Source organism: Desarmillaria tabescens (assembly GCF_030435595.1).
Source record: "Desarmillaria tabescens strain CCBAS 213 chromosome Unknown EV420scaffold_3, whole genome shotgun sequence".
In the NCBI taxonomy this organism is placed as follows: Eukaryota; Fungi; Basidiomycota; class Agaricomycetes; order Agaricales; family Physalacriaceae; genus Desarmillaria; species Desarmillaria tabescens.
Window position 1 is genome coordinate 667,419 of NW_026848302.1, and position 26,960 is coordinate 694,378.

Consider the following 26,960-nt stretch of genomic DNA (forward strand, 5'->3'; position numbering starts at 1 on the left):
AAGGCGTCGATTTTCATCTAAGCAAACTTGCTTCGATCTCTCCGCCTCAGAGCACTTTTCCTGCAATTGGTCACGCTCGGACTCGAGATTTGCATTCCTCTGCTTCAAGTCGAGAATTTTTTTCTCCAAGTTCTCGATGCGGCCGACAAGCTGCAGTTTCTCGGAGTCGTCCGAAGTTATGAACACCTTCCTCAGGGGATCGACGACGAACGGATGGAACTTCTCCGGCAGGTATCGAAGCTACAAATCAGTGTTAGAGATGAACGACGACATGCTTCGCAGGATACGCTGACATTAGGGATGGCTGTAGGCGAAGCGAGAAAATGAACGTCATCCTGGAAGTGATAAGCGAAGACGAACCAATAGGAAATTTCTCCCGACAAAAAGGACACGTAGCCTTGAATCCATCATCAGCGCTATCATTCTTCCCTGCAATAAACTTGTTCAGACATTCAGAGCAAAAAACGTGTCCTGGGAAACAAAATCGTTAAGGACACTAAAGCGTAGAATAGCTCGTGAAGTACTAACCACATGGAATGCAGACGGGATTCGTAAAACCACAGAGACATATAACACACTGGGGACCCATAACGGTGACAGTGAACAAGAAGCTAAAGGAACACGGTTGCAGGATCTTATAGCGCTCGAATAGTGGCACTAGATGAAGGTATTGCCATATGCTTACTGGAGGCAGCAGGTGTCTTTGTTTCTTTCTTTTTAGGCCATTGTATGGGGCCACCACAGCAACATTGGGTGTCTGCATCGCCATTGTTACCGTCTAAAGAGGAACAATGCAAGGACACGTACTGATCTCCTTTGTTTCACGCGTACGGGTGTCGATAATGGCTGAAAAGACTAGCCAGCGGACGCCTTTATCCTACCGAGGTGGGTCCCAGGTAACCATTCTGCGGAGTCTGAATAATGTATTGTCGATTGCACGCGCGAAGAGCTAGATGCCCACATCCCTGCAAGTTGAACGTAACCCTCGCGGTAAGACAAGACCCCGAATTTCAAAAGTTAAGCATCCCTGGGGTTGTTAGCTCATCAATCGTATCAACCGAGAAGGCTGATGCCCGACGTGATTGGCATATAATTATAGTCCTGTAATCGTCAAAGCAACCTACAAGTCTGGTTATACTGTAGCTGCACGTAGGGAGGAAACCGTCACGGATCACAGTCCACCGGTTTCGTTTCCTATTTCCTCCTCCATCACGCATCACGGTGGGGTGGTTTCACAGTTTAGGCCGTGACGATGTATTAAATCGAATAAAATCAAGGAAAATTTCTACGACATTCTGCGGTCATCTACAATCTCTTCATCCATCAACATCCTCGAAGAACCATGACCTAAACAGTCTAATTTTCTGTATCATCCCACCATGAATGGTTTTCTTATTATTGAAACCGTCACGCATCATGTAGCACCGGTTTCACAATGTTGGAAAATCGGTAGCGTCACGGTCTATTTGGGGTTTCCTCCCTACGTGCAGCTACAGTAGAGTGTGTCAGGTATAGTACAATCAAAAGAGAATCATGTACCTAGTATAGGCCGAGGGCCACTGATTCTGTGTGTGGATTACTACTGTTGTATGAGTACGAAACATCCATTCCCATGTGCAAGTAAAATTTTCTCCAATACATACATGAACATGGAGGGATGGCCTGACCGTTCGAGTCCTATACGCCAAGTTCCTTGCCTCCCCATTGATAACTTATCCTCAGCGGATCCTCGGCTAAATGTGAATCGTCGTCGTCGTCGTCGTCGTCTGGATCTTCTTCGAACAAATGATGTGGTCTCTGCATCGGTATGCCCAGATGTCGACGCAGAAGCGAAACAACGTGCTCCGGATCGATGATCATATTCGTACCTCCCTGGCTACTAGGCTCGACTACCAATGCAGCATATGTCTGCGAGAGTACTGATGCTTCTTCGTATATGGCCATCGACGTGTAGCTGGTAGGCATCATCTCGATTACCAACGTTCCTCTCGCAGCCCAGCGGTGGTGGTACATCGCTCCACCGTGAGGGCCAATTACCGCCATAACATTCTCGTTGCACCATTTGAAGAAGTTCGGAACGTCATCGAGCATGCCTTCCGAAAAGATGACAACTTCTTCGCCTTTCCCTCGTTCTGCGAGATGGGCTTCGATGGCATTGAGAAGTTCTGGCTCGTTGAGGACTCTCCGTCCTGCATTCCGCGTGTGAATATGACGGTCGGATCGTGACATATACAAAATCTACTTCATGGATGAGACCAAATTCAAGGACCAATGAAGCCACGCACCTTGTTCCGCGTAGCAGACGGCTTCATATAATCTATTCCGAATGCCTCTAACGTTTTCAATGACAGCCATGGATGCACCAACACCGTTCGACACGAAAAAATCATTCTTTCGGCGAGGATATCCTTTCTGGTTCGATAGAGAACGTGTTCATCGTCAAAACCAAGTCCTTTCCATAGCTGCTTGACGAAACCGTTTCCCTGTCGACCGGTGATAACGTATGGAGTCTCACGACCGTAGCTGAGATGGGAGCCTTGAGCAATGATGTGCGTTATACGATCAAGATGATGCTGGAATGCATAGGATTCGGGTGAAAGTGCAACCAGGGCAGTGTTGTAGATACGCGGAGGGTTGGGTCGAGCCAGGACTTCGCTCACATCAAATGGCTGGATGCCTTCGGATGAGCCTAGCTTGGCCATACATGCGTCGTCAGACCAGCGGTCGTACAATTTTGGAGATAGATATGTGACATTTTCAAAGACCTAATCACGCTATGCTCAGAATGCTGTCACAATTGAAAGAAAATTACAGTACGCACAAAATTCTGCCCAGACTGACCCTTATACACAAGCCAATTATTGGCTTGCAATACTCCACGATCGTTAATGCTTGCCACAGCCCTACGCCACTGTGCACGATGGTCCAACGTCGCGAAATAGGGCTGTCGTATTTCGAATGCGGGATATATCAGTTCTTCCGCGTATAACACCTGTTTCGGCAACCTTTGTGCTACACAAGGTGCGTAGTAAAGAGGCAGGCCAAAAGTGCAGTTGCTCAAGCTGAATGGGGTCCATGGCGTGCTTGGTCTTGACCAGGTGTCATTACGACTCGACAGTTGAATGTATTCGGCGAGATTGTGAGATTCCTGGCCTGCAGTATACACATATTTTGGAGCTAGCTTAGTCTGGTTGGGAATGAGCAAATCATGAAAGGCGATGTAAACTGTTACGGACAGCATTAAAAGGAGCATGAATGCTGTTCGCCGTATGGCACGAAAGGCCATTTTGCGACCGCAAGCAGAGCGGAGGACCATGAGCGCGTTGCGCTGCTGCGCGCAGCCAATTCTTTCCCACGGCCACCACTTCAATACCGGCCCTAATTAGACGCTGCCCCGTACGTAAATCAGTACTTAACATCGTTCATCACTCGAAATACTTACTATCCTGAAGTTAAGTGCTATGAAGACTCTAATCACACAGGTCATCTTTTCAGAAATTTGTTCTCGGAAAATAATACGGTACAGGTTTCTTATGCGCTATTACAATGAGCTACAGCAGTCCCAATCTCCCAACGATAATTGTACATAAAGTTTTCCATGCTATGACCCGAACCCGGAGTAGTCTGGGCCACTATTAGACCCAGAGATATCTGAACCAGGACCAGAATATCCGAAATCAGTAGAATCATCAGATTGTGTCTCATCGTCGTCGGTATTGTCGGAAATGTCCGAAACAGGTTATGGTGACGTATAAGGTACCGTAATGCTGTAATGCCACGGTGGGGTTGATACGGCCCGATAAGAAACAAGTTCCAGAATATACGAAACCGTATAAGGATTGCCGTCTGATCTTATCGGCCACGATAAGATTAGTAATAAGGAAGCAGCCTACCGGACCGAAGATAAGAGCCGGCTGATTATAAGGTCATGATAACGTTCCCGATAATCCAGTAAGTGAAATCAGCGTTGGAAAAATAGTAGTACCATTCTAGTCCTCTTTCTAAGCTTACAATGCTAATGCAGTTACTAACAGGTTAAGTAATCAATTGGAGCTACTAGTGAGAAAAGTTACAAGATGAGGGATCAAACCAGCGACCTTAAGAATAATACATAAGTTCATGATATTAGTACAGTTAAGCTATATTGCTATATTTCTTTATGCAACCCCAGTTTACATGACACGCTTGTGACAGGAATAAGCAACTTCATGCGCCTAACTTCCTTACCACTCCACAAGTGCGAGGCATTGAAAAAAAAATGTATTCATGTAAAGAAATATGCTACCCATATACATCGTCATTTTCTAGATCTCCTGCTTCCTCCTGGACCTGTGACACCTGCCACTGAGTATCAGCCCATGTACCTCGACGAGTGGGCCTTGCGTCATGCTGAGGCTGATTGGTTTGCGTCTGAGTTGTTCCATGGCCACAGCCACAGCTGCCCGCCTTCCCACGAGACTTAGCACCACGCCCGCGGCCTTTTGCTTGAGTAACATCAGTTTCTGTGCTGACTGTCAAATCAGTATCTCCGGGATTTGGAACAACATGGCCTCGTCGACTACGCCGAATTTCCGGTACCTCCTGTTCCTTGTTGGAAGGTGCTTCAAGCTGAAAATTAACCATTTTGACACCTTGAATGAGTTCTTGGACCTCTGGATTGGCAGTGACAGTCATCATGGCATCAGGAGGTGCGTCATTAGCCATGGGAGTGTCTGATTCGGCATCTGATACATCAGCAAATGCTTCCTGAAGCTCGATGAACTCATTGTCATCATCACATGATGTTCCACACTGGTTTGTACCTAGTCTCGAGGGCTTCTCATCGAAGAGAAACCTATTATATGCTGCGATGGTTTGCTTCATGTGAGATGTCGAAATCGCCTCAATGATCGTTCTCTTGTATTGGTAGTAGTCAGAAGCATAGTTGATGCCTGAGCGACCACCACGCTTATCAAAGCGTTCATCACCAGAGAGGACAAAACGAGCCTGATAGTCACGTTAATACTGTAATTGAGATCAACTAAAAATAGACTTACAACAGTGGCAGCATATGCCATAGTCCCTGGCGAAGTTTCGGTTAATTTCCAGAGAAAAGCGTTGGTTTGCTTGCTCTTGACAGCTTTTTTCGTGGACTTCTGTTTGAGACTGGCGCCACCATAAAATATAACAAAGAGAATCTGAAATATAATATTAGTATGAGTGATATAAATTTAAATCCGAGAGAAGGGGACAATGACTGTACCTTCATCAGTGTGGTGCTTCGAAAGATAGAGCGTGGGTCACCTTTCACCCCATCTTCCCAAAGAATGGGGGGCAGCGATGAGTAGGTCTTATTTGATGGCCTATACCCGAGGAGGTCAAGGCAATGAGGATCCGTCAAAGGATCAAAATTGGTATTACTGGCAGATGGAACCAACGCGCCGAATATAGTGTGGAAGGCATCGTTTTTCACGCGATTGAGGAAAGTGGATTGGCCATCAGAGGCGGATTTCAGGAACTTGAAATGAATCTCAGCAACAACGCAGTGAAACTAAAATGAGAACATACAAGTTTTCTTCGCCGGACCGTAATTCTTAGCAAAGCAGAAGTGAAAATTTTCCTTGAGTGCGGAGTAGATTTCAGCATAGAGTGCATCTTGCTCTGATTCTGCAGACGCATATCGTGCAGCGCTGAGAATGAGGCCGGCATTTGCTGATGGTCTCTCCTCGAAGATTTCGGCGTCTTCTGGCCACAAGTCGATAGTGACAATGCAGCGCTTCCCAAACTGGAGAATAGTTTTTTCTTGCTCAGCTGTTAATCCAGAATCCGAACCTCTACCCTTAGACTTGGTAGAGCTTGTGGCTGACAGTTCGAGGAGCCTCTTTGCGTCGATGAGCGCATTGACTTGCAGCTGGGTGTCACGAAGAGTCTGGTTGCAAAGAGACTGTAAGCACTTAAAGGATGGTACTCTGAGAAAATGAATATTACCTTGCTCAGGTCCCGATAGCCTTCAAGGAGACGCACCACATCAAGAACGCCGTTTGTGGAGAAATACTCTTGAATTTGTGTGAGATCGAGCACGGCCTGCGGCGGTTGGGAAGGGGCTGCATCCGAGGCAGACTCTGTGGGAGTTCCTTGCCTAGGAGTGACATCGTGTTGTTGTGGTTCAGTGGACATGGAGGACAATGAGAATGTATTACAAGTACTGGTGATTGAAGACTCACCTTTTAAACAGAGAACCATGGGAAGCCCTGTGAGTGTGAAGCGTCCATTAAAGAGCGTAGTAGCATCTTCTGCAGGTAAACGTACTGTTACACGATTCAAACGTGAGTCGAAAATGCAGTAAATAGACCTGAAACGCACATGTGGGTTTCATGAGGCCCGACAACAGCTTGCAGAAATGAATTTAAGTGGTGGAGTAGGCGTGTTACGGTTTATTCTTTTCTTTTTCTTTTTCTTACATATTCATGCTTACTCCAACACGTGGTCCTGATCGGATGTTCTCACAGTACTATTTTTAGTGTAGTCAATGTGTATTTAAGTAGAGCCTCAGCTGGTCTAAACCCCAGCTTCGGCTAAGGTTTAATCTACCTAACTCAAAGCTCCTTTCTTCGTGACTATCTAAGTTCGCAACTGGCTCTATTTCATCGCCTTTGACCTCCTTGCGTATTGTCCACCGAAGTGTGAGTGGCGATCCTAGGTTGATCTAAGTCGATAAGAGTTAGTGGCTAACATTTAGCCGAAGCTCGCCTACGTTGCCCAGTGTTGCGTCTGATAAACGGGCACTGCTCAACCTTCTTACAGTTGTATTACCCCGCTCTACCAGAGAGGGTCTTCGGTGTTTGCACGTTCGTGTGGATAGTCTAGTGACTGTCAGCGTGCTTCGGGAGACCAACGGTGGAGCTACTCTACCTCGCCCTACTGGTCTTACTAGTTGCGCAGGCCTTGCCCTTCCTCCTAGTAGACCCCATCTTCACCACCTTCCTTATCGTTCTCTTCGCGTTCGCTATCCAAACGTGTATCCCGGCCCCAATACTAGCAGCACTGCTCCTAGTACTCTACGTGGGGATACTAGGGTACCTTCATCGAATTTGAATGACCACGAACCTCTTTAAAATATCCCTACAATCGGCATCCCTGTTGGCAGTCATACTGCTAGCTGGAACTGACATCTTTTCATTCGACGACTCACCGTTAATGACCGGTTCCGCATACGAAACCGACCTTAACCTGATAATCGCAGTACTCGCCGCCCTCACAATCATTGCACTAGCCGTCGTATGGTCCACCGTAACCATCGGACTCACGCCAAAATAAGTCCACGAACGGATGCCCTTATCCGATGCCATTCCCGCAATCTCCGCCGTTTTTATTCTCTTTTTCTTATCCATCTCCTTGTTCCAGATCTACCAGTGCTGCCGCCAACAACGACGAGTGCGGGCACAACTTCCATTTCATTATGTGCCGGCAACCCCGGCCTACCCACCGCCTGTGATTTTTATCCCCGCAGCATCTCAACAAACCCTTCGCGATGGCAGACCCATCACACCCAGAGGACCTGGAGGGTCCCTTTACGGATCGTCGCGATCCAGCTCGGGATCCTCAGGATCGAGCACCGACTCCTACAGAAGCGCTACTGCTGAGTCAGCAGACTCCGTCGACATCACCGATACCCGGGGCGTATTCTTTGATGGAAGAGACTCGCCCGTACCAGGCCTCTTCTACCAGCCTCCAGTCGAAGGCGAGTCAAGCACCGACGGAGCCGGAAGACAAGACACCAGGCCTCTGGACCAGGGCGAGGAAAGCACTGACACCGAGTTCAAAGGCGACGAGCTCACCGACCTCGAAAGGACCCGACTCGAAAACATCCTCGGTGACCTCTACCCGAACGAGGAGGAAGATGCAACCTATACCGGAGACAGCTGGAGCGGATGCTCCCAGACAAAGTGGATTGATGCCGACTGGGGGAGCGAGAGGAGGAGATACAATGAGCGGGGGACCAGAGACGATTTCAACGAGGATCCCGGAGAGCTTGCCCTTGGGGCCTCCGCCGCAACTACCGCCCATTCAGATGGAACAAGACCTGTTCCGACTTCGTGGCTGACAGACAGAGGAGAGCCAGTCGCCTGGTACCCTAGCACCAGCTGGGTCTACGCCGACAACAGGGAAGAGACTCCTGTGGCCAGAGTCGTGCCCAGACCAGAGTCCGACCAGGTCCCTGAGGGGCCCGAGACCCCAGCGCTCACTCCCGCCATCCCCGCACACGAGCCGACGGATGGGGAGCTTTGGAGCGAGTTCCCAGAGTACGACCCCGAGGAACTTGGAGCAGTTGCCGGGGCCAGAGACCTCACCCGAGAGCCCGCTTTTACCCCGTCCATCGCATCGCGAGCCTTCGCCAGTCCCATCCCTGCCTCCCAGTGTCCATGGCCACTCCTATATCACACGTACGTCGAGTCCCTCCGACTCCCTAGAGCTGCCCGGAGCGCCCCAGAAGTCGAGGCCAGAATGGACGCAGGAAGAGCACATGATGCACGCATCCGTAGAGCAGAAGAGGATGCCCTCCAAGGACCCGGAGGCTGGTGGGATCTACCCCTCGAGCCCGATGCCACTGACGCCGAAGTCGAGAACAGAATACACGCTGCCACCATCAGATATTCAGGAGCCGTGCGACGAGCAGGAACCGACCTGGAAGCCAGAAGAAGAGCCTGGAACTCCTACCAGGCTGAGATCAGCGATGAGGATTCAGACATCGGACGATGGAGAAGGAATAGAGAGCTCGACCGCCTCGCCCGAGAGAGGAAGGAGGCAGAGGATGCCAAGCCGCCCCCCGAATCAAGCCCTCGAACCAACGGTAATGGCGGCGGTAAGGACGGTCCTTCTTAACAGACCACTACCGCGGCCCGATATCTTCAACCTCCTCCCTTGGCACGGGCTGTACGAAATCATGATGGAGGACATGGAAAAGGACCCGCAGTGGCTGTTCACCGAGGCGGGGGAGGACTATCGACATGCCAAGTACATGAGCGATGTGTACTTGATGAAGAACATACTGGAAGTAGAAACGTGGCATCGGGCCGCTATTGTGTGGAACATGATGAACCCCGAGGCCCCCCAACCCGGGTGCGAACCCTATCGGCGACCCCAGCCAATGCCCAACCCCCTGGAAACCATGTACTTCGCTGCAGGGGGAGGAGGGGATGACGATGGATATGCAGATGAAGGGGCCGGGCCCTCTCACCCCGATAAGGGGAAGGGATCCACGGTGCCACCAGTGCCACCCCCGGTACCTCAAAATTATGGGGGATACCCCCCGCCGGGAGACAATTGGAACCTGCGGTCCCTCTCGAGACCGCCTAAACCACCTATACCCCCTGCTCCGCTGTCACCGCCCGACCCCATTAACCCTTGGGTTTTGGCTCCGGGGGCCGCCAATAATCCCTGGAACGACGTAAAGCCCAAGCTGATCACTCAGCCAGAATACTTTACTGGGGTCTCGTCCGACATTAATCGCTTCCTCCACCACTGCGAGGTCTATTTCCAGGTCTTCCCGATGTACTACACGATGAACGATCAAGGGCAGAACCCATACCGCATCACGTTTGCCCAGGGGTACCTACGTGGAGAAGCCCAGCAGTGGTGGGTCGACCAATACTACCGATATCGGGACCCGCAGGGACACTGGAGGTTCCCTACATGGGCGGAATTCTCCCATGACCTTACTGCCCAGTTCCGCGAAGTAGCCGAGTTGGCCATTTGGAAGCAGGAGTGGAAGAAGATCCGCCAATCGGACTTCAAGTCCGCGGTAGAGTTCTTCGCGAAGTTCGAACGATTAGCTCACAAGTGCGACGAGTTCGGCGACGAGAAGCAGATGTTCGAAGCAGTGGAAGCCACGATAAGGCCAACGGTTCGGAATATGGTTATGCATGGGGACAACAAGCGCCCCACAACCTACGCAGAATGGAAGGCGCGAGTCCTAAGGATCGACGCCAATTATCGATATGGAGTAGCCCAAGGACTGGGCAATAAGTCCTCCCAGAACCAGAGCGGTTCGAGTCGAGGCAATCAACATCAGTCACAGAAGGGTGGGGGTCAAAGTTCTAGCAGCGACAAGAAGGACGCCACGGGAACCACGTATGGGGGTGCCGGGCAGCCGATGGAAATCGACAAGCTGCGAAGCAACAAACGATGCTTCAAGTGCGGAAATACCGGGTGGAGCCGAGACCATAAATGCCCGACGGACAAATCCAAGTGGCTCCCCGTCAAACTCCCACCTCGCAAAAAACCCAACGCCCAATGTCTGCGCCAATTACTCGTGGAAGCCGAGAAGGAAGAGAATGGAAAGGACACGAAGATCGAAGAGGTCAAGGGGGGAGAGGAGTCATCAAAAGACGAGCCGGCGTCGAAATAAGCGATTTGACGGCGTCAGCAAAGGACTTAGTTTCTACTGGTGCGCACTCATGTACTTCTAGTCGGACTTATACTACATATGTAGGTACTCCCTATGAACAATATACCCACTTTTTCGCCGCGTTACCAGTTGAAGAAACCGAGAACGATGAATCGCAAAAACCTGACGGCGTAGGAGGGGATTTCCGCTGCTCCACGCAGTCTGCGACGAGCAATGAACCCCAAGGGGCCGTCCGAGCTCAGGAACCCCCACTCAACCGCACAGGGAAAGCCCCGCGAGGGCAGAGCCCCCTAGGTATGAGTCCGACTGCACCCCAGACGTGGGGAGGTCACCCCGGAGAGGGAGAAAGGCCGGCAACCCAGCCTGATGGGCCTGCGGCTACACCGTTTGTTCCATTGGGAGGCGTTGGGAAGGCAGCTGAGGCGATGAACCCGGCAGACCACCTTCACCCAGTAGCCGCCTCATCAGCAAACAGTGAAGACCTGTCGGACGAGCCAAGACGTGTGCACCCACGAAGGGTTACCCGAAGTACCGCCGGGTGTAGGAAGAGCAGTAAGCATGGATCTACAGTGGAGGTTACAATGCCGCGCACAAGCGCCCTTGGCCGGGGCCGAACACAGGGCAGCGAGCCCTCCTCCACCAATTCGACGGAAGGTGACCAAGTGCCGCCGAGGGGCCCTCTTCGGCCCGGTGACCAAATGCCGCCTCGAAGCAAGACAATTCCCGTTTCATTGGAGGAAGTCGAAGACGAGGAAGCCCACCTACGGTCCGACATCCCAATCACGCCACCCAAAGGGACGTCTCATGTGACCCCCAAGGAAGTCGATAAAGGACTGTCCCCGCAGGAAGACGGCACCCCGCGGTACCACATCCGAGACATGTACTACGAGCCCCATAGCGTGCTGTGGACCCGCCAGGCACTATGCCTAGCCAAAGGAGACTCGGCGGCTCGAGCCGTCCTCAACGGATGGGTACACCTGAGACGCAGAGAAGAGGTGACGGATCGATTGTGTCATCAGCTGGAGGAGCAGACAGAGACGGCCGCTCAAGCCAGGGAGAAGTGGCAGTGGATGGAGGATTTGCAGAAGCCCCTGATGTATATACGAGGAAGGAAGGGACGGAACGTCTCAATAAACGTACAATTGGAGACTCTGGATACGAGGGAGACCCACGCTGTAAGCACCCTAGTGGATAGCGGCGCTACAGGAAGTTCGATTGACCGCGCCTGGGCCCGAGCACATGACCTTAATCTTAAACCAGCTGCTCGACCCGTCCCCGTCTATAATGCTGATGGCACAAGAAACAAAGGGGGCGACATCACCGAGTATGCCGAAGTAAGATTACGTATTGGGGATCATGTGGAACGGATCGAATTAGCCGTGGTCGACTTGGGTTTGACCCCCTTGTTCCTAGGACATGACTGGTTACAACGTCATAACCCTTTAATAGACTGGAACACGGGGGCCGTTACGTTAGCCCGATGTGCATGCTGGAAGATCCCGTTTTCATTGCCCGACACTGACCCCTCAGTGCGATGAGAAGAATACGAGGAGGGAGATACTATTCTGGTCATAGACTTCGAGGAAGCCTTCCACGTGCGGGCCATGGGCACCAAGGCCAATGAACTGGTGGCCTAGGCCAACGCAAAAAAGGTCACCAAATCCTTCGAAGAAATTGTGCCCGAGGAGTACCACAAGTTCAAAGACGTGTTTGATAAAGAGAACTTTGACGAGTTGCCCCCATGAAAACCGTGGGATCACGCTATCGAGCTCATCCCCAACGCAAATGCGAACCTAGACTGTAAAGTCTACCCTCTCAATCCAGCGGAACAGGAGGAATTAGATAAGTTCTTAGACGAGAACCTATCTACTGGTCGCATTCAGGCGTCCAAATCCCCTATGGCGTCTCCCTTCTTCTTTGTAAAAAAGAAAGATGGAAAGCTTCGCCCGGTACAGGACTACCGAAAGCTGAACGAGATGACAATCAAGAATCGTTATCCATTACCGCTTATCGGAGAACTGATGGATCGACTGAAGAGGGCCAAGTACTTCACCAAGCTAGACGTATGATGGGGCTATAACAATGTGCAGATCAAAAAGGGGGACGAGTGGAAAGCTGCGTTCCGAACCAACCGCGGCCTGTATGAGCCCTTGGTAATGTTCTTCGGGCTCACCAATTCCCCCGCCACTTTCCAATGGATGATGAACGACATCTTCAAAGATCTTATAGCCGTGGGAGAAGTATCGGTGTACCTGGACGACATACTTATCGCCTCCAAAACCAAGGCCAAACACAAACGAATTGTGCGAAAGGTGCTCCAGGTACTATGCGAAAACAACCTCTTCCTCAAAGCGGAAAAGTGCGAATTCGAAGTAGAGAAAACCGAATACTTAGGGGTGATCATCAGCGAGGGGAAGATTCGTATGGACCCCGTAAAGATTGCGGGTCTCCTGGACTGGCCGGTTCCCCAAAGGAAGCAAGAGCTGCAATCTTTCCTCGGATTTTGCAACTTTTATCGCTGCTTCATTTGAGACTACAGCAAGCACGTAAAACCGTTAACCTCGCTTACCGGGAAGCAGGAGTGGAAGTGGGGAGAGGCACAGCAGCAGGCATTCAAAAAACTCAAGGAACTGTTTCGCGAGGATGTGGTATTAGCCATCCCTTTGGACGAAGGGCGTTTTAGGGTGGAAGCGGATTCCAGCGAAGGGGCGGTAGGCGCGGTGTTGTCCCAGTGGCAGGAGGAGAAGTGGCGACCCGTGGCCTTTCTATCCAAGGCCTTGTCCGTGACAGAACGCAACTACGAAATCTATGACAAGGAACTCCTGGCGATCATGATCGCCCTTGAAGAATGGCGTCAGTATCTCATGGGAGCAAGAGAAGACTTCGAGATCTGGACGGATCACTCTAACCTTCAGTACTTCCGCAAACCCCAGAAACTCAACCGAAGACAAGCCCTGTGGGTAACGGAGTTGGCGGAGTACCAGTTCACCTTGCATCACAAACCGGGAGCACAAAATCGTAAGGCAGACCTCTTATCACGAAGAGCCGACCACGATCAGGGGAAGGAGGATAATCGGGATGTGACCGTTCTCAAGGCGGAACATTTCAGGGCCTTAATTATGCCCACCGCCGAGGAGTTACACAAAAAGATCAAGGTCGCTACGCACGACCCCCGTCGTTGGGACAGAGGGATTTCAGACTCCCTAAACCATGAAAAGGGGATTTCCCGTGATCAAGACCTGCTATGGTACGACGGGCGTATCTACGTACCCGTTGACCACAAACTGCGCGGACAAATCCTTGCCCTCAAACATGACCACGTCACTGCCGGACACCCAGGAATCGAAAAAACCAAGGAATTAATACTACGCGATTATTGGTGGCCCTGCATGCGCCGAGATGTAGAAGCCTACGTAAAAGGGTGCGACATATGCCAGCGGACTAAGGCAGATCGCCACCCAAAAAAGGCTCCTCTACATCCCAATGAGGTCCCGGTACGACCATGGACCCATATTTCGGTCAACATGATCACCAAACTCCCAAATTCCAAAGGTTTCGACTCTATCCTCGTTATAGTAGACCATTTTTCGAAAGCTATCATTCCAATTGCCTGCAGCGAAGAACTTACCTCTCTCGGCTTCGCCAAAATTCTAAGGGATTACGTTTACGTACCCTATGGCGTCATGCCCGAGAAAGTAATCTCCAATCGGGGGTCGGTATTCGTCTCCAAATTCATGAAAGAGTTTTACTGACTCCTTCATATTGAGGGAAATCCTTCCACCGCATACCATCCCCAGACGGACGGACAGACTGAGAGGGTCAATCAAGAGATCGAGAAGTACCTCAGAATGTTCATCAACGATAGGCAAGACGACTGGAGCGAATGGCTTCCGTTGGCGGCGTTCACACATAACAATCGCCAGCACTCAGCGACAGGGTATTCCCCCTACAAAGTCATCTTCGGAAGGGATGGGGAGGTCATTAAAAACCCCCGACAGACGACCAAGGTTCTGGCAGCGGGAAAAATGGTAGAAGAAATAGAAAAGGCGCAAGGCGAGGCGAAGAAGTCATTGGAAAAGGCGGCGGAATCGATGAAGAAAACCTACGACAAGCACAAGGGTACGGCCGTTGAATATCAAGTAGGAGACAAGGTATGGCTCGATATGACCAACCTTCATCTCCCACATCCTACAAAGAAACTTGGGGATCGACGAGTGGGCCCCTTTACTATCGTCGCAAAGAAAGGGACTTCAGCATACGAGCTAAAACTACCAGTCGGTTGGAAAATCCACAACCGTTTCAACGAATCCCTCCTGACTCCCTACGTCGCCCCCGCATTTCCAAATCAGCCACATCCTGAGAGACCACCCCCGGAGCTGATCGACGACGAAGAAGAGTACGAAATCGAGGAGATAGTAGAACAAAGGGACAAAGTAGTCGGACGCGGTCGAAATCGCCGAACAATAACTGAGTACCTCGTAAAGTGGAAAGGTTATCCAATGGAGGAGAATTCATGGGTGAAACGGTCAAACATGGCCAATGCGGAGGAACTGGTTAACGAGTATGAGGCAAAGATACAACGCATAAGAGGGAAGATAACCAGGGCCGATGATGGACTGTCGTATAACAGCGACACCCAACAAGACTCTTATCCCTCTTCCCTCTCTGCACACAGCGTCACCACGAACGAAGCAAATGGAGTACCCGCCGTCGAATCCGAGGTTGACGAGGAGGAGTCTGAGATCAACTTAGAAAATCTACAACGAATCCATGAAAATTGGGACTTCGGTAGTGATCAGGAAAACGATGACGAGTCAAACCCTTACTACACAGAATCAGCGACAGAGGGGGAGAGCTCAGGCTCATTCGGGACGAACGAGTCTTGAGGAGGGGGTAATGTTATGGTTTATTCTTTTCTTTTTCTTTTCCTTACATATTCATGCTTACTCCAACACGCGGTCCTGATCGGACGTTCTCACAGTACTATTTTTAGTGTAGTCAATGTGTATTTAAGTAGAGCCTCAGCTGGTCTAAACCCCAGCTTCGGCTAAGGTTTAATCTACCTAACTCAAAGCTCCTTTCTTCGTGACTATCTAAGTTCGCAACTGGCTCTATTTCATCGCCTTTGACCTCCTTGCGTATTGTCCACCGAAGTGCGAGTGGCGATCCTAGGTTGATCTAAGTCGATAAGAGTTAGTGGCTAACAAGGCAGGGCTTCAGCATACTGTATTACAAGGATGTGTAATCACAGAGACGACTTCAACGAGGTTTCAGAGAGGCGGCGATGAGGCAGGACGGTAAGGTACATCGACGAAGGGCCATGGGTTTCAGATACTCTTGAAATACCGTTTATCTGTTACTTTATACGATAAATATCCTGATCCACCCAAATATACATATTTGCTATATGTCTACTTACTACAGAATATTACGATAGCCTATGAGTCGTCAGAGTGAGTGGTTTGAGCTGTGGATGAATCTCAAACACTCATTCCGCTCCCTCGATCGCTGCGGTCCAAGCAACCGAGCAGTGATCGAGTGGCTGTGTTACTTCTTTTCTTCCCTTTAACTACCACCTCGCTGACGACTAACACCCATCCGCCTCCCCAACAGCCTTTTCGTGGGCTTGAAAAGGTATGTTCTCATATGTTTTCTTCTTCTTCTTCTTTTTAGGGTCTATTTATGCACCCGGCAGCCCCAACAGCCACACAGAGCGACCGTTCCACCCTCCCCACCCCCCGCGTGTAAGCCCTCTTGCGAGGCAGCACTAGACCTAGCTCCACGTGATGGATGAAACAACCACAGCCATCGACAATGACCACGGTGCCCAACAACGCCCCTAGTGCTGCAAATACGGCCCACCATCCCCATCCGACTCGGCCAGTTACCCCCACATCAACATCAGGGCCAATCGTGTCCACACACGGATGGACAACCCACCGACGAGTAAAAACAAACCTAGGAATTGAATATCGGCCATCATCTATAAGTAGGAGGGGGGGTATGAACCCGAATGGCACGATGGGAATGACGACGACGACCCGGACGATGGTGGCGACAATGGGAGGGAATGGGAGGGACCGGGAGGGATGTACAATGGTGCAGGGCCATGCTGGAGAGTAGGGGTGGGTTGTGGAGGACGTTCCAGGGCATGTGGGAGCGGGAAAGGGCAGGAGAGATTGAGCGGGATGGAAGGAGGAAAGTCGAGATGCCAACGGCCGACGATGAGGACGACTACTGTGCGCCTTGGACCATCAATGGACGACTGGAGTGCGCATTGAACGCGCCAAAAATCATAGCTGTACGACGATTACCACCTCCGCCATTGCCTACCGCTCCCCGCCAAACATCGGGCTCTACCACACCACCCTGCCCACCTACCAACCCCAAACTCATGCATCTCCCATTCATTGAGTGGGAGATCATGATTCCGATGTTTTTTTCTCTCCTGACCCTGTCGACACCATCTGCCCGCCCACCATCCCGACACCCGCCCTTTCCACCTCGTATCGCCCCCCACAGCCCTCCACATGGGGCAATGGCCTCACCACTCCCATTTTCAACAACGGGAAATACAGTGGTGAAGTCATTTCTGTTCCATTCCCCCCCCCATCATCGTCGAACGGCCGTCGATCCTGCCCTGCCGACTTTTTTGCCCCCCACAAGTGGTATATCACTCTCCATCCCTACGAAATGTCATATTTCATTGGCAGGGGTACTGATACCACTAACAGCTCGATGCCCAACCCTGCTCTCGACGCCTACGCCCTGCTGTGCCCAGCACGGCGAGGGGTATTATTTTTTTTGCCTTTTCTTGTTCCCGTGGGCACATATATAGAGTTTAATTTATCAATACAATAATGGTACTATAGTCTAGTTGGTAGAATGCCTTGTGTGTGTTTGTAACTTTGCCATTGCTTGTGTTCAATCCTAGTTTGCTGTAATATTTTTATTTCCTTTACGCTAATTTATTCACTAGTAAACAAAGATAATCCGAATCAGATCATACAGTGAACAAGAATTTTTGATACATTAGTCTACAGCTGTATCTGTAATGATAGGGTGCACATCCATGATGTCCTTGACCTAAGGATCTGATATAGAGATGTGCACTGTATCTGTACTACAGTGGGTACATACGGTGAATATGGATATGGGCCCATACCATGGCTACTTTTGATGACCTAAAATATGGCCGTATTCATACAATTAAAATACAGTCATTGGGAGAGTGGCCAGAGATAGTCTAATACAATTGAGGTAAGTACGGATGATCTTAATAAAGCATATAACACTCACATCTTGACTCTAGATATTTGTCATCACTGTAAAACTGTCTGTATATGAACAGCAGTACAGATATAGTACAGATTTGAAGTCAACTGTACCATACCATGAACAAGAGTTTTGATATAGTCTATAGCCATATTGTCTGTATCCATAATGGTACGGTGCACATCCCTAATCTGATATACTAACACTGATAGGACTTTTAAACTGGCCATATGGTACAGTATATGGATAGTTTCATAACCATCTGAGACCATGATTTTATACCTATATATTGTATATTGTACAGTGTGCAGCCCTATCAATTATGATCTCCGATTGGCTGAAACCCGGAATTTATGTCGAAGCTGAGATTCAATTTTTTTGAGTCGGAGAAACATGTCAGTATCAATGATATCCACAATGAAGTAATCCTGGCCATTATTAAGATCTGAGTCTGCATCTTTTACCAGGAGTGCACCACGAACAATAGAATATATAGAAACAAAGGCTGAATGAATTCGTGGGCGTGCACGAACTCGATAAAATCCTAAATCTTTATCTCTTTGATGCTTCCAACGTAGATGGCCATCAGTTACAGGAGCATCATAGGGATGAACTAATGCCAATGGATATTTCTGTTCATTAAATTCACACTCAAAGAGTTGAATTAATTCTGCCACATACAACCCATCAGTAGTATTGACAATAACACCATCATAATGTGGATGATTGTAGAACATTGGACTACATCGTAGTAGGTCTGAATTCTGCTTTAGATTTATGTATGACTGATAATTGACAGAAAGAGTTTGATAAGTTGTTATCTATATAATTTCAATCTCAGTAAAAGCAATATTTGTTTAAATCAATAATACTAGCCTTGTCATTAGGAGAATAATGAATTTTTTTTCCTTTTGCAATACATCCTTCTGATACTCAATTCAGAAATCCTGTCATGAAACCTCCAAGACGAATTCGAAACCGATCATAAGCTAAATCATGAGAAAATGCATTCTCTAGCTCAGAAAATGTGCTAGGATCTTTTGATGTCTTTTTAGGACTATGTAGATATGCTTTCTCCAAAAGACTATCAGATACATGAGTTTCAATAGTGAAATGTTTTTCTTCAGGTAGATCATCATCTGCATTGAGCAAATCAGATTTGTACTTTGTATGCTTTTTCCATCGATCCACCTTTTGCCGAATCTGCATAGCAACATTGTACCAATGGTCAGTTTGAAGAATCTAAAAGTATATTAAATTAAATCATATCTTAAAAGAATGAAGTCTTACTTGATCAGCAACATTCTTAAAGTTTGTTCGTGTTTGATATGCCTTTTTAAGTGGTCCATGCATACTTTCGTTAATCTTAGTGTTATAATTTTTTGTTACACCTTTTCCTTGAATATCACTGAATAGATGTTGCTGTGTATGCATTTTTGGAATATCCCAATGTGTTGGATTTTGAAAATCACTGTCCTGAGTAGCTGTTATATACTCCTAAACATTTATTAGTATAAAGAGCTATTGATCAGTTTTATTAATATACCTTCATTCTCTCCCCAAAAACTTGCATTATTGATTGTCCAGCCTTTATCGTATCTTCAGTATGCACATCCATTGCTGCATACACATCCAATTCTAAATGACTTCGAATACATTTAAGAAGCAAATAACCAGCAGGATCCGCAGCCTTTGTTAAAACTGCTTGAGCAGCAAAAAGGATTTGCTAAATGTATTATAAATAATGAACTTAAATTATAATAATACACACTTACTCGTGACATATGTTCATATTTCTTTCCATCAGCAAAGTCAAAAGAAAAAATGGATGTGAAATGGGTAAGATTCCTCCATCGTGGAAATGATTTAATCCTAATCAAAAAGATTTAGTTATAAGTAATTACTTTTAATATTTTACATACACTTCATCAATTTTAACTTTAGCATCTCGGCCCTTGAATCTATCTACATGCTCAATGAGCCGTGATAGCAGATGATCAAATAATCCAATTTGGAAAGCATGTAGTCTGTCCCAAGATACAGCACGATAGGGATTAGATCATTCTATTTCCCAAAAGATGTTCTGAACAAATTGTCAATAGCTTTTCTTGTATTTAAATTTTTTACTTACAGGTACTTTACGGAGACCATGTAATTTCAAAAGTTCTTCTGCTTGATCTGCATTAAGCAAACAAGCTCTATCATATATCTCTTTCATAGACTCAGTTGTCCATAATGGATATGTTATTGAAAGATCTGATAGATTTGTCAATGGTATCAAGCAGACTGGACAGGGATAATTTGCTCTGCCACCTCTGGTCAATGTCATCATACAACTATAGCAATATCAGCTTGCATATATTATAAAAATATGAAATATACTGACTGTTCCTCATAATCAGCAGAGAGAATGAGAATAAAAGGATATAAGATTATAACTTTGTCTGAATTTGGTGGTTGAAAGGCATAACCACTGCGAGAATATTGTGCAAGAGATCCTAGAATTTTCCGAAAAGCTTTATGCCAGACAACTCGCTTGAAATTGATCCATGATGGCTTTCCTTTATGATCTTCTTCTTCTTCAACCTGTAAAAATCAAGATTCATAAAAAAAAGTTGAAAAGCAAAAATATCCAACTCACAATTGGAAGCCATCCAACCACACAACCTCCACCAAAATTCTTCCCATTTCGGATTTGATCAGGAAGATTAGCACAGCGTGCCATAACTGGATAGCCTTTGGCAGTACCAAATGAAGATAAACGTGATTTATTAGCATACAAAATATATGCTAAAGGTTTTCCATTAGGAGGAAGAGAACTCTATAGCTAAATTTAAGTATATTAGTTAGATTGGCAATAATATCTGCTTACTTGAACTTCCCAAAATATATTTCCTGACCATGGTTCATTAAAAAACCATGTTCGAATGCCATTTTTATCTTCCCAAAATAAATGAATTGCATCCCATACAAAATGTGGTGCAAGATCTTTATCCCGTAACAAATCAAGTGTCCAATCCCATAATGGTCAGTAGTGGACATCATAATTTCGAACTTCATTTTTATATGGAACTGATATTGTTTCCTTTTTGAACTATTGAAAACATAGTAATATTTGAGTATAAGTATATTAATAAAGATATGAATTTACCTTGGTAAACAAATTCTCTGCCCGTGACCATGCTTCTGCAAGATCATTCTCATTTTGGATAGTGTATTCTGTTGATTGACTGCCTCCACATCGGTCAATGATGCTGAAAAAATCACTGTGTGCTTGATGATTCATGCCTGTACGCAAAATGAATTCTGCTAAATCAAAATCCAACTGAGATGAAAATGGATGCCAAGGGTGGCTATCAAAAAGTGAACTCTGCTTGCTTGTGCTGTCAGCTAAAAAATCTCTGAGAGGCAAGATCTGAGGATCTAAAATAGCAGAAGGATGATATTCCTTGACAATCTTCTCATCAATCAGATTGACATGATCAATGGAATTGAGAATCAAGCAAGCTGCATTGGAAGTATCGTTATCTTCTGGAGTAACTTGATCATCAACTGATGAGGACTCTGGAGATGTTTCATTGACACCTGAAGATTTTGTTTAGATATTATATCTGATATCAAAATAATAACAACATACATTCAAGTTCTGTGCTATGATAATCCAAAGTTGCAGATCCTATAATGTTTATTGGTGTGAATGAGTTTGCTGTAGCTTTATAAAGAATAAATTCAGAATACTAAAATAATTGTAGACAAGCAACTTGTATATCGTACCTCTTGTCTGCTGGTCCAAATCATTGTGGAATTGGGAATCCAACAACTGCTGGTCTGACTTCTGCTTGCAAGCTCGCTTGTGATTTCCAATTCCCTGAATGCTAAAGAAGCAGCTGCAGTAAGGACACCTCTCTCGACGCTGAGGTAGAATATTTGAGGACATGTTGAGGTTGCAGAAGAATGATGGGGGAAAGATGGACTGAAGAAGCCTTACCGTGTACATGCATACATATAATTGTTCACCTAATCTCGGAGAAATCCTAGATCTCATATCAAAACGCATGTTCCGACATCATGATCCGCAAGATTAAATCAGTATCCCATGGATTTCATTAATAGTGCCACAAAAATCAAGTAAAGTAGAAGTTGAAATCTGATGAAATAACATAATTGGCTTGAATTCCCTGCCTCCAATTTGCTTTCTGATCCCTGGATCATATACATACAAGCAAGATGAACGTGTTTCCGTCGTTCTCTGATGCCATCGTATTTATTCCTGGCCAACCAATGCCGTCATTTGATTGGAATCAGCGTGAGACTCACAAGGAGCCAAAAACATCGATGCTGGACCAGGACCGAGGAACTATCCATATTATATGTGAAGAGGGTGAGTGTCTTACATCTATCCTTCTATTGATGCACTTTTCTCGTGTGTACTTGCTTCTATGGCACTTCCAGCTAATACGACGCATATAATGACATTATATTAAGGGGGTTACTACGGATACGGTAACCTGGACCTGACATGCCACATATCCTGCCGAGCCGTCACTTATCCGGTCATTATATTGCCAGCTTCCTTATAAGGGTTTTAGGAAGTTTCCGACAATTAGTAGTAGTAGTAGTAGTAGTCGTCGCACTGGCAAGCGGTCCCTAAAAAGGAAACAGCCAATGTTTTCTGCGCCGTTGCTACCAAGCCTTGTCAATGTACTAAATAGTATCATCACGTCAATGTACTTTATAGTAGCATCGCAGACCGCGTAGGACCCTGCCGCTGTGACTGACAACATAGTGCCGATAACTATGCAGCGTCTCACGGGATCGGATCCATACGAAGGGACTAGGGAGTGAACGAAGAGAAATAAGCATTAGGGCACAACCAGTCCTGGCTGAGGCACTACATAAATAGCCACAGCAGGATTAAATATCTCAATGACACGTCATACAAGCGTCATAATGCTGACGAAACTGAAACTATATTGAGACAATGTGTCCTTGGTAATGGCTAGCAAAGGTACAGTACTTGTGTGCCCAGGATCAATGTCCCTCGAGGAAACGAGGAAATGCAACGTCCATCGAGACCTGAACATCGGAGACATCGATGACATATGTATCATCATAGTAAAATCAGACCAAAATTGAAGAGAGGACAGAATAACGGAGCAGTAAACGACCCTTTCAGTCACTTGGATAGTAGTGCGAAAGAAGTGATGGTCATAGTACGGTCATAATGACCTCCTGCAAATATGACACAAAGGTCAGGAACATTATACAGTGCTCATGAATGCAAAAAGTGAGGAAGCATGGCAGCGAAAGGTGATCCAGGTGCGGGATAGCGAACGAACATTCTGAGACAGCAAAAAGGGGTCCAAAACGTTGCGCCAGCCCATATACACCCTTCCAATGATCAACAAAAGGTGCTAGCCAAGCTTCATGTACCTATTGCGAGCAAATGAGTAGGTGGAAGGCGAAAGAAAGAAAAACAGGAAATTGGTGGTGGTAGTCAGAATCAGCGTGATGGCCATTGCTGCATGACTTCTTGGCTTTGTCGTACGCCTCCTGATAGTATTTATCGTAGTCCTCTTTTGAAGAACACGTTCCTTCAATGTACATTCGCCTGAGGAATGTTTAGCCTTCTACAATGAGAAGCCCGGGCGAAACGATGACATACGTGGAAATGTCCCTCTTACTCCCGGTTGACCCTTTCCTACAATCGATCATTGCTTGCTGCGTTCCATCGGTTTGAGCCGTTGGTTTGCAATTCATGGACCCCATCGGGTCATTGGAGAATCTTTTAATGAAGCCATGAGATGATACTTGAGCTACGACAACGCACGTTGACCAATCTCGTGGAACAGCAACGGCCAGCGACACTGAAGACAAAAGCAATAAGATATTTGGATGCATAGAAAATCGCTAGAGATGTGAAAAATCGTTTGTGAGCAGAAGGACCAGCCCGTGCCACGGGAACGAGTTGAATTACTCTGCCATATATAGACCCAAATCCAGTGCATCGCCAGAACGAAGAGGATCTGCACGCTGTGTCGAGCATTCGTCATCATAGCTGATAGACGGAAAGACACATCCAGATCTCTGTTACCAAAGAAACAGACTACAACCATTAGCGAGACGCAACCGCTTAAAAAGGCAAGATACTGAAAGAACTGGGCCAGAGTCGATTGCGATCCTGAGAACACTCTGAAGAGGTCCAAACCACAAAGACAATAGTATTCTTTCGATGGTTAAGAATCTTGAAGGTAAGCAGCCAGCCGATGCCAGTTATCCGAGAGGGGCTTAAAGGACGAGCAAAGAGCAGTCGCCCTTCATAATAAAGCCCATGAACATCGGACGTACCCGTTAGAGAGTTTACAAAAAATCGAGGCTATGTGCATATTGACCGCGTTGTCGAATTCGAAGATGGTGGGATGTAAAGTTATTAATTAATAAATCCATTGATAGTCTGCTGCATACAAGCTGCATATAAGATTACACGCCCTGTCGGGTTGCGAGACCGCCCGAGTTCCCTTGACCCGGAAATTGATCGCCCAACAGGGTCATCCACTGATTACCAATTGTAGGTAAACATTCCATGGAGAGTAAACGAGGCATAGAGGATCATGGCGAATGTCCCTCGTCCTGGGTTACTGATGGCTGACGGTACTGATAGGGATGATAATTTCTGTTCCGTCGGGCTGGGTCGGAAAAAAACGGATCGGTATATGATGAGGTACGCGGGAATGAAGACAGACGTACCTTGACTGCTTCTCCTCTCAGAGCTAGCGTTTGAAGCAGAATCCCCTAGGGATGGATGAGCTTCTGGCTCCAGAACGTTGCCCGTTAGCGCCCGTGTACCTGCAAAGAAACAATCAATCAGTGACGACCTGGCCAACAACGAAAGTTATTCAGCCTTACCATACTGTGGCTTGAACGTACTCGTGAAGGAACGAACCGAGGATGACTTCTCCTGCACGTTATTCGATTCAGAGTCGATGCTAATAGCCGCAAGCGAATTTGCGAGCGACTCCTCCTCCATCACTTCGGGCTCTTCTCGAGCACGCTCCTTCTCACGGCGCTGCATCCGCCTGATCTTCATCAACGTGAGGTGAGTATCTGTAACCATAACATCAGAAGACTGCCGCTATATACAGTCGATGGACGGAGCATACCTGACACATTTTGTCGTGAAGAGTCCGGCGATTTGTACCATATAGGATCTAAGGGCACATTGTCGAGACTGGGAGATTCGAATTCGTCCGAGAGAGCAGGGTAGATCACCTCATCAGGTTGTGTGCCCGTTTGTGTAGCAAGGAAGAGTGTAGTGCGCCAATTTCGAGGCATCCTAACAGTAGCAAGTCAATGATGCCTTCTGAGGAAGAGTGTTAAACGCATAATCAGTCAACAATGCAATGATTTATAGGTACTAATGACTTCCCACGAATGCGGTGGTATTAGATACACCTAAATGGTAATTAGGTGCATGAAGGTAACCTGGCATATTGTCTCTTGACGCCACCGGGAAGTAGACGTAATGATATACAAACCAGACTGACATATCGCCGGGTTGCGCATCAAACAGACAAACCAGGTAAACTTGGTGGGAAACCGGATGCCCTTACGAAGGTGGCTTGACAGGCAGAAATTGATGCAGAGCATGAGACATCCCCGTTGTGCAATTAGCACTCTAAGAGGCTCAACTTCAATTCAACTTTCTAAGACCTATGTCATTGATGTGGTCTCAGAACTTCACTTGATTGACAAGGTGCTCACCTCTCTGATATTCTTGAAGTTGCAGTTCTTGGACTAAGCTCCGACTGGTCCTGCTGACGAACCGAAAACGTCCATGACTATCGATCATAAGTTAAGAACCCGATTCGCATTGAACGCGAACACCTTCGAAGACCAGAACCACCCCAATTATTCCGCAGCCAGGGCTTCCGGATAAGTGTTGTCACTAGTTCCGGTCTGCCGACGTTCCCATCATTGTGGAACATGCTCAGCCAAGAGAAATGAACTTTATGCGCGCGCACATAGAGTTTTTATCTAGGAGATCTCCGGTACCTTGTATCGACGCAAGTTTGTCATCGAGAGATTCGAAAGTAAGGATACTGGCAAAAAAGGAAAAGAAGCATGCCGCCATGGTACACGGTTGGGGTCATTGTCGCGCTCAGGACAAATATTGATGCAGCTTCCGCACTGACGATCATCCAGGGAAGTATTAATGGGGCGTTAGACATAAAAGTAACATGATTACCCAGAACAGTGAACCTGGCAACGTGTTCGAGCGCTCATATGATGTGATGTTCAAGGTACTGGCTAGCGGAGAACGTGTGTGGCATCAGGACCGCGTTGTGAACACCAAGAGGAGTGCAACAGGATAGGACTTAAGCGTGCAGACCGAGAGAACCAAAGATAGTAGTCACGAGCCAGTATTGACCCTTGCAGTGCATTGTCCTTGTCCGAGTCGTGCGGCCGAGTTGGTTATAGTTATGCATGAACAACATAATTGTGTCAGGAATCGTGTGGGGGGGCAGGGCAATCCAGAGACAGGTGACTGCTGGTATGCAAAGGAAGTACGAGATATCGATAGAACGTTATCCAGGTGCTCAGTACAGTGGTACCCGTATAGTGGGAAGCGATATCACCGTGGGCTTTTGGATCCACACCGCGTCCTTATATAGTGGTCGCCTAAGGGCCGTGGTACGCACGAGGCGGTCCTGAGAATGGAAGCATGGAAAACATTGTTTGATAAATCCGGTATAGTCACAGATGTCAGCAAACAACGGGAGAAGGAAAAGGGTGCAGAGGCCATGCCGTCGTGGGAGGACAAGTTGATCGATCTTCATTTGGACAATTTGCGACATCGAACACGAAGAGCTTACGTATTCGGATTGGTCGGTGACCACTTTCGCACATTCAGCTTCAGAGGACTCTGAGAATTAGCTAGTAGAATGATGACCTAGCCACTTGCTGCGCTTAAATTGCTATTTTTCTACACTTCGAGTAGACGATGGGCAACGAATCAAAGACATAAAATGGAAAAGAATTATAATTTGAAAATCGAGTATCAAGTTGGAGTTACTACGGGAGAGTTCGAGTATACCAATAGTAAATCATAATAATATAAATAATTGCGGGATAAATGGAAACATTACACTTCCATTGCCAACTATTTGTTCGATGATTGATACTACCATAGCAATGCATGAGGACAACTATAAAAAGAGCTACAGAGCAGAAGAACAGCGGTGATTTGAAGTCGAGCAGGTCAATATTGATAGCTGCGGCCGGGTTTAGGCAGCTCATA

The 26,960-nt window shown here is 47.3% G+C and overlaps 5 protein-coding genes across 5 annotated transcripts; 1 reads left to right on the forward strand and 4 right to left on the reverse strand.

Moving 5' to 3' along the window:
- Nucleotides 1-1,279: 1,279 nt before the first annotated feature.
- EV420DRAFT_1506190 (uncharacterized protein) lies at nt 1,280-3,338 on the reverse strand. The gene is made up of 4 exons (XM_060471312.1): nt 2,822-3,338; nt 2,286-2,765; nt 1,540-2,238; nt 1,280-1,490 (listed from the first exon to the last, which is right to left on the reverse strand). Exons 1-3 carry the CDS (start codon nt 3,314-3,316, stop codon nt 1,678-1,680), a joined length of 1,536 nt encoding a protein of 511 aa, XP_060337519.1. The 5' UTR covers nt 3,317-3,338; the 3' UTR covers nt 1,280-1,490; nt 1,540-1,677.
- Nucleotides 3,339-4,281: 943 nt separating this feature from the next.
- EV420DRAFT_1698985 (uncharacterized protein) lies at nt 4,282-6,156 on the reverse strand (the record flags this gene model as incomplete). The annotated part of the gene is made up of 6 exons (XM_060479469.1): nt 4,282-4,986; nt 5,037-5,177; nt 5,243-5,497; nt 5,548-5,599; nt 5,655-5,908; nt 5,968-6,156. 6 exons carry the CDS (start codon nt 6,154-6,156, stop codon nt 4,282-4,284), a joined length of 1,596 nt encoding a protein of 531 aa, XP_060337520.1.
- Nucleotides 6,157-16,307: 10,151 nt separating this feature from the next.
- On the forward strand, nt 16,308-17,304 carry EV420DRAFT_655056 (uncharacterized protein). Its single transcript, XM_060482944.1, has one exon. It carries the CDS (start codon nt 16,458-16,460, stop codon nt 17,223-17,225), a length of 768 nt encoding a protein of 255 aa, XP_060337521.1. The 5' UTR covers nt 16,308-16,457; the 3' UTR covers nt 17,226-17,304.
- Nucleotides 17,305-17,982: 678 nt separating this feature from the next.
- EV420DRAFT_1617145 (uncharacterized protein) lies at nt 17,983-21,599 on the reverse strand (the record flags this gene model as incomplete). Its single annotated transcript, XM_060475203.1, has 12 exons — nt 17,983-18,483; nt 18,535-18,538; nt 18,642-18,904; nt 18,953-19,138; nt 19,209-19,388; nt 19,438-19,534; nt 19,585-19,689; nt 20,049-20,248; nt 20,304-20,483; nt 20,535-20,650; nt 20,894-21,169; nt 21,437-21,599. 12 exons carry the CDS (start codon nt 21,597-21,599, stop codon nt 17,983-17,985), a joined length of 2,271 nt encoding a protein of 756 aa, XP_060337522.1.
- Nucleotides 21,600-24,221: 2,622 nt separating this feature from the next.
- On the reverse strand, nt 24,222-24,994 carry EV420DRAFT_1635966 (uncharacterized protein; the record flags this gene model as incomplete). Its single annotated transcript, XM_060476519.1, has 3 exons — nt 24,222-24,508; nt 24,569-24,766; nt 24,823-24,994. 3 exons carry the CDS (start codon nt 24,992-24,994, stop codon nt 24,222-24,224), a joined length of 657 nt encoding a protein of 218 aa, XP_060337523.1.
- Nucleotides 24,995-26,960: the final 1,966 nt, after the last annotated feature.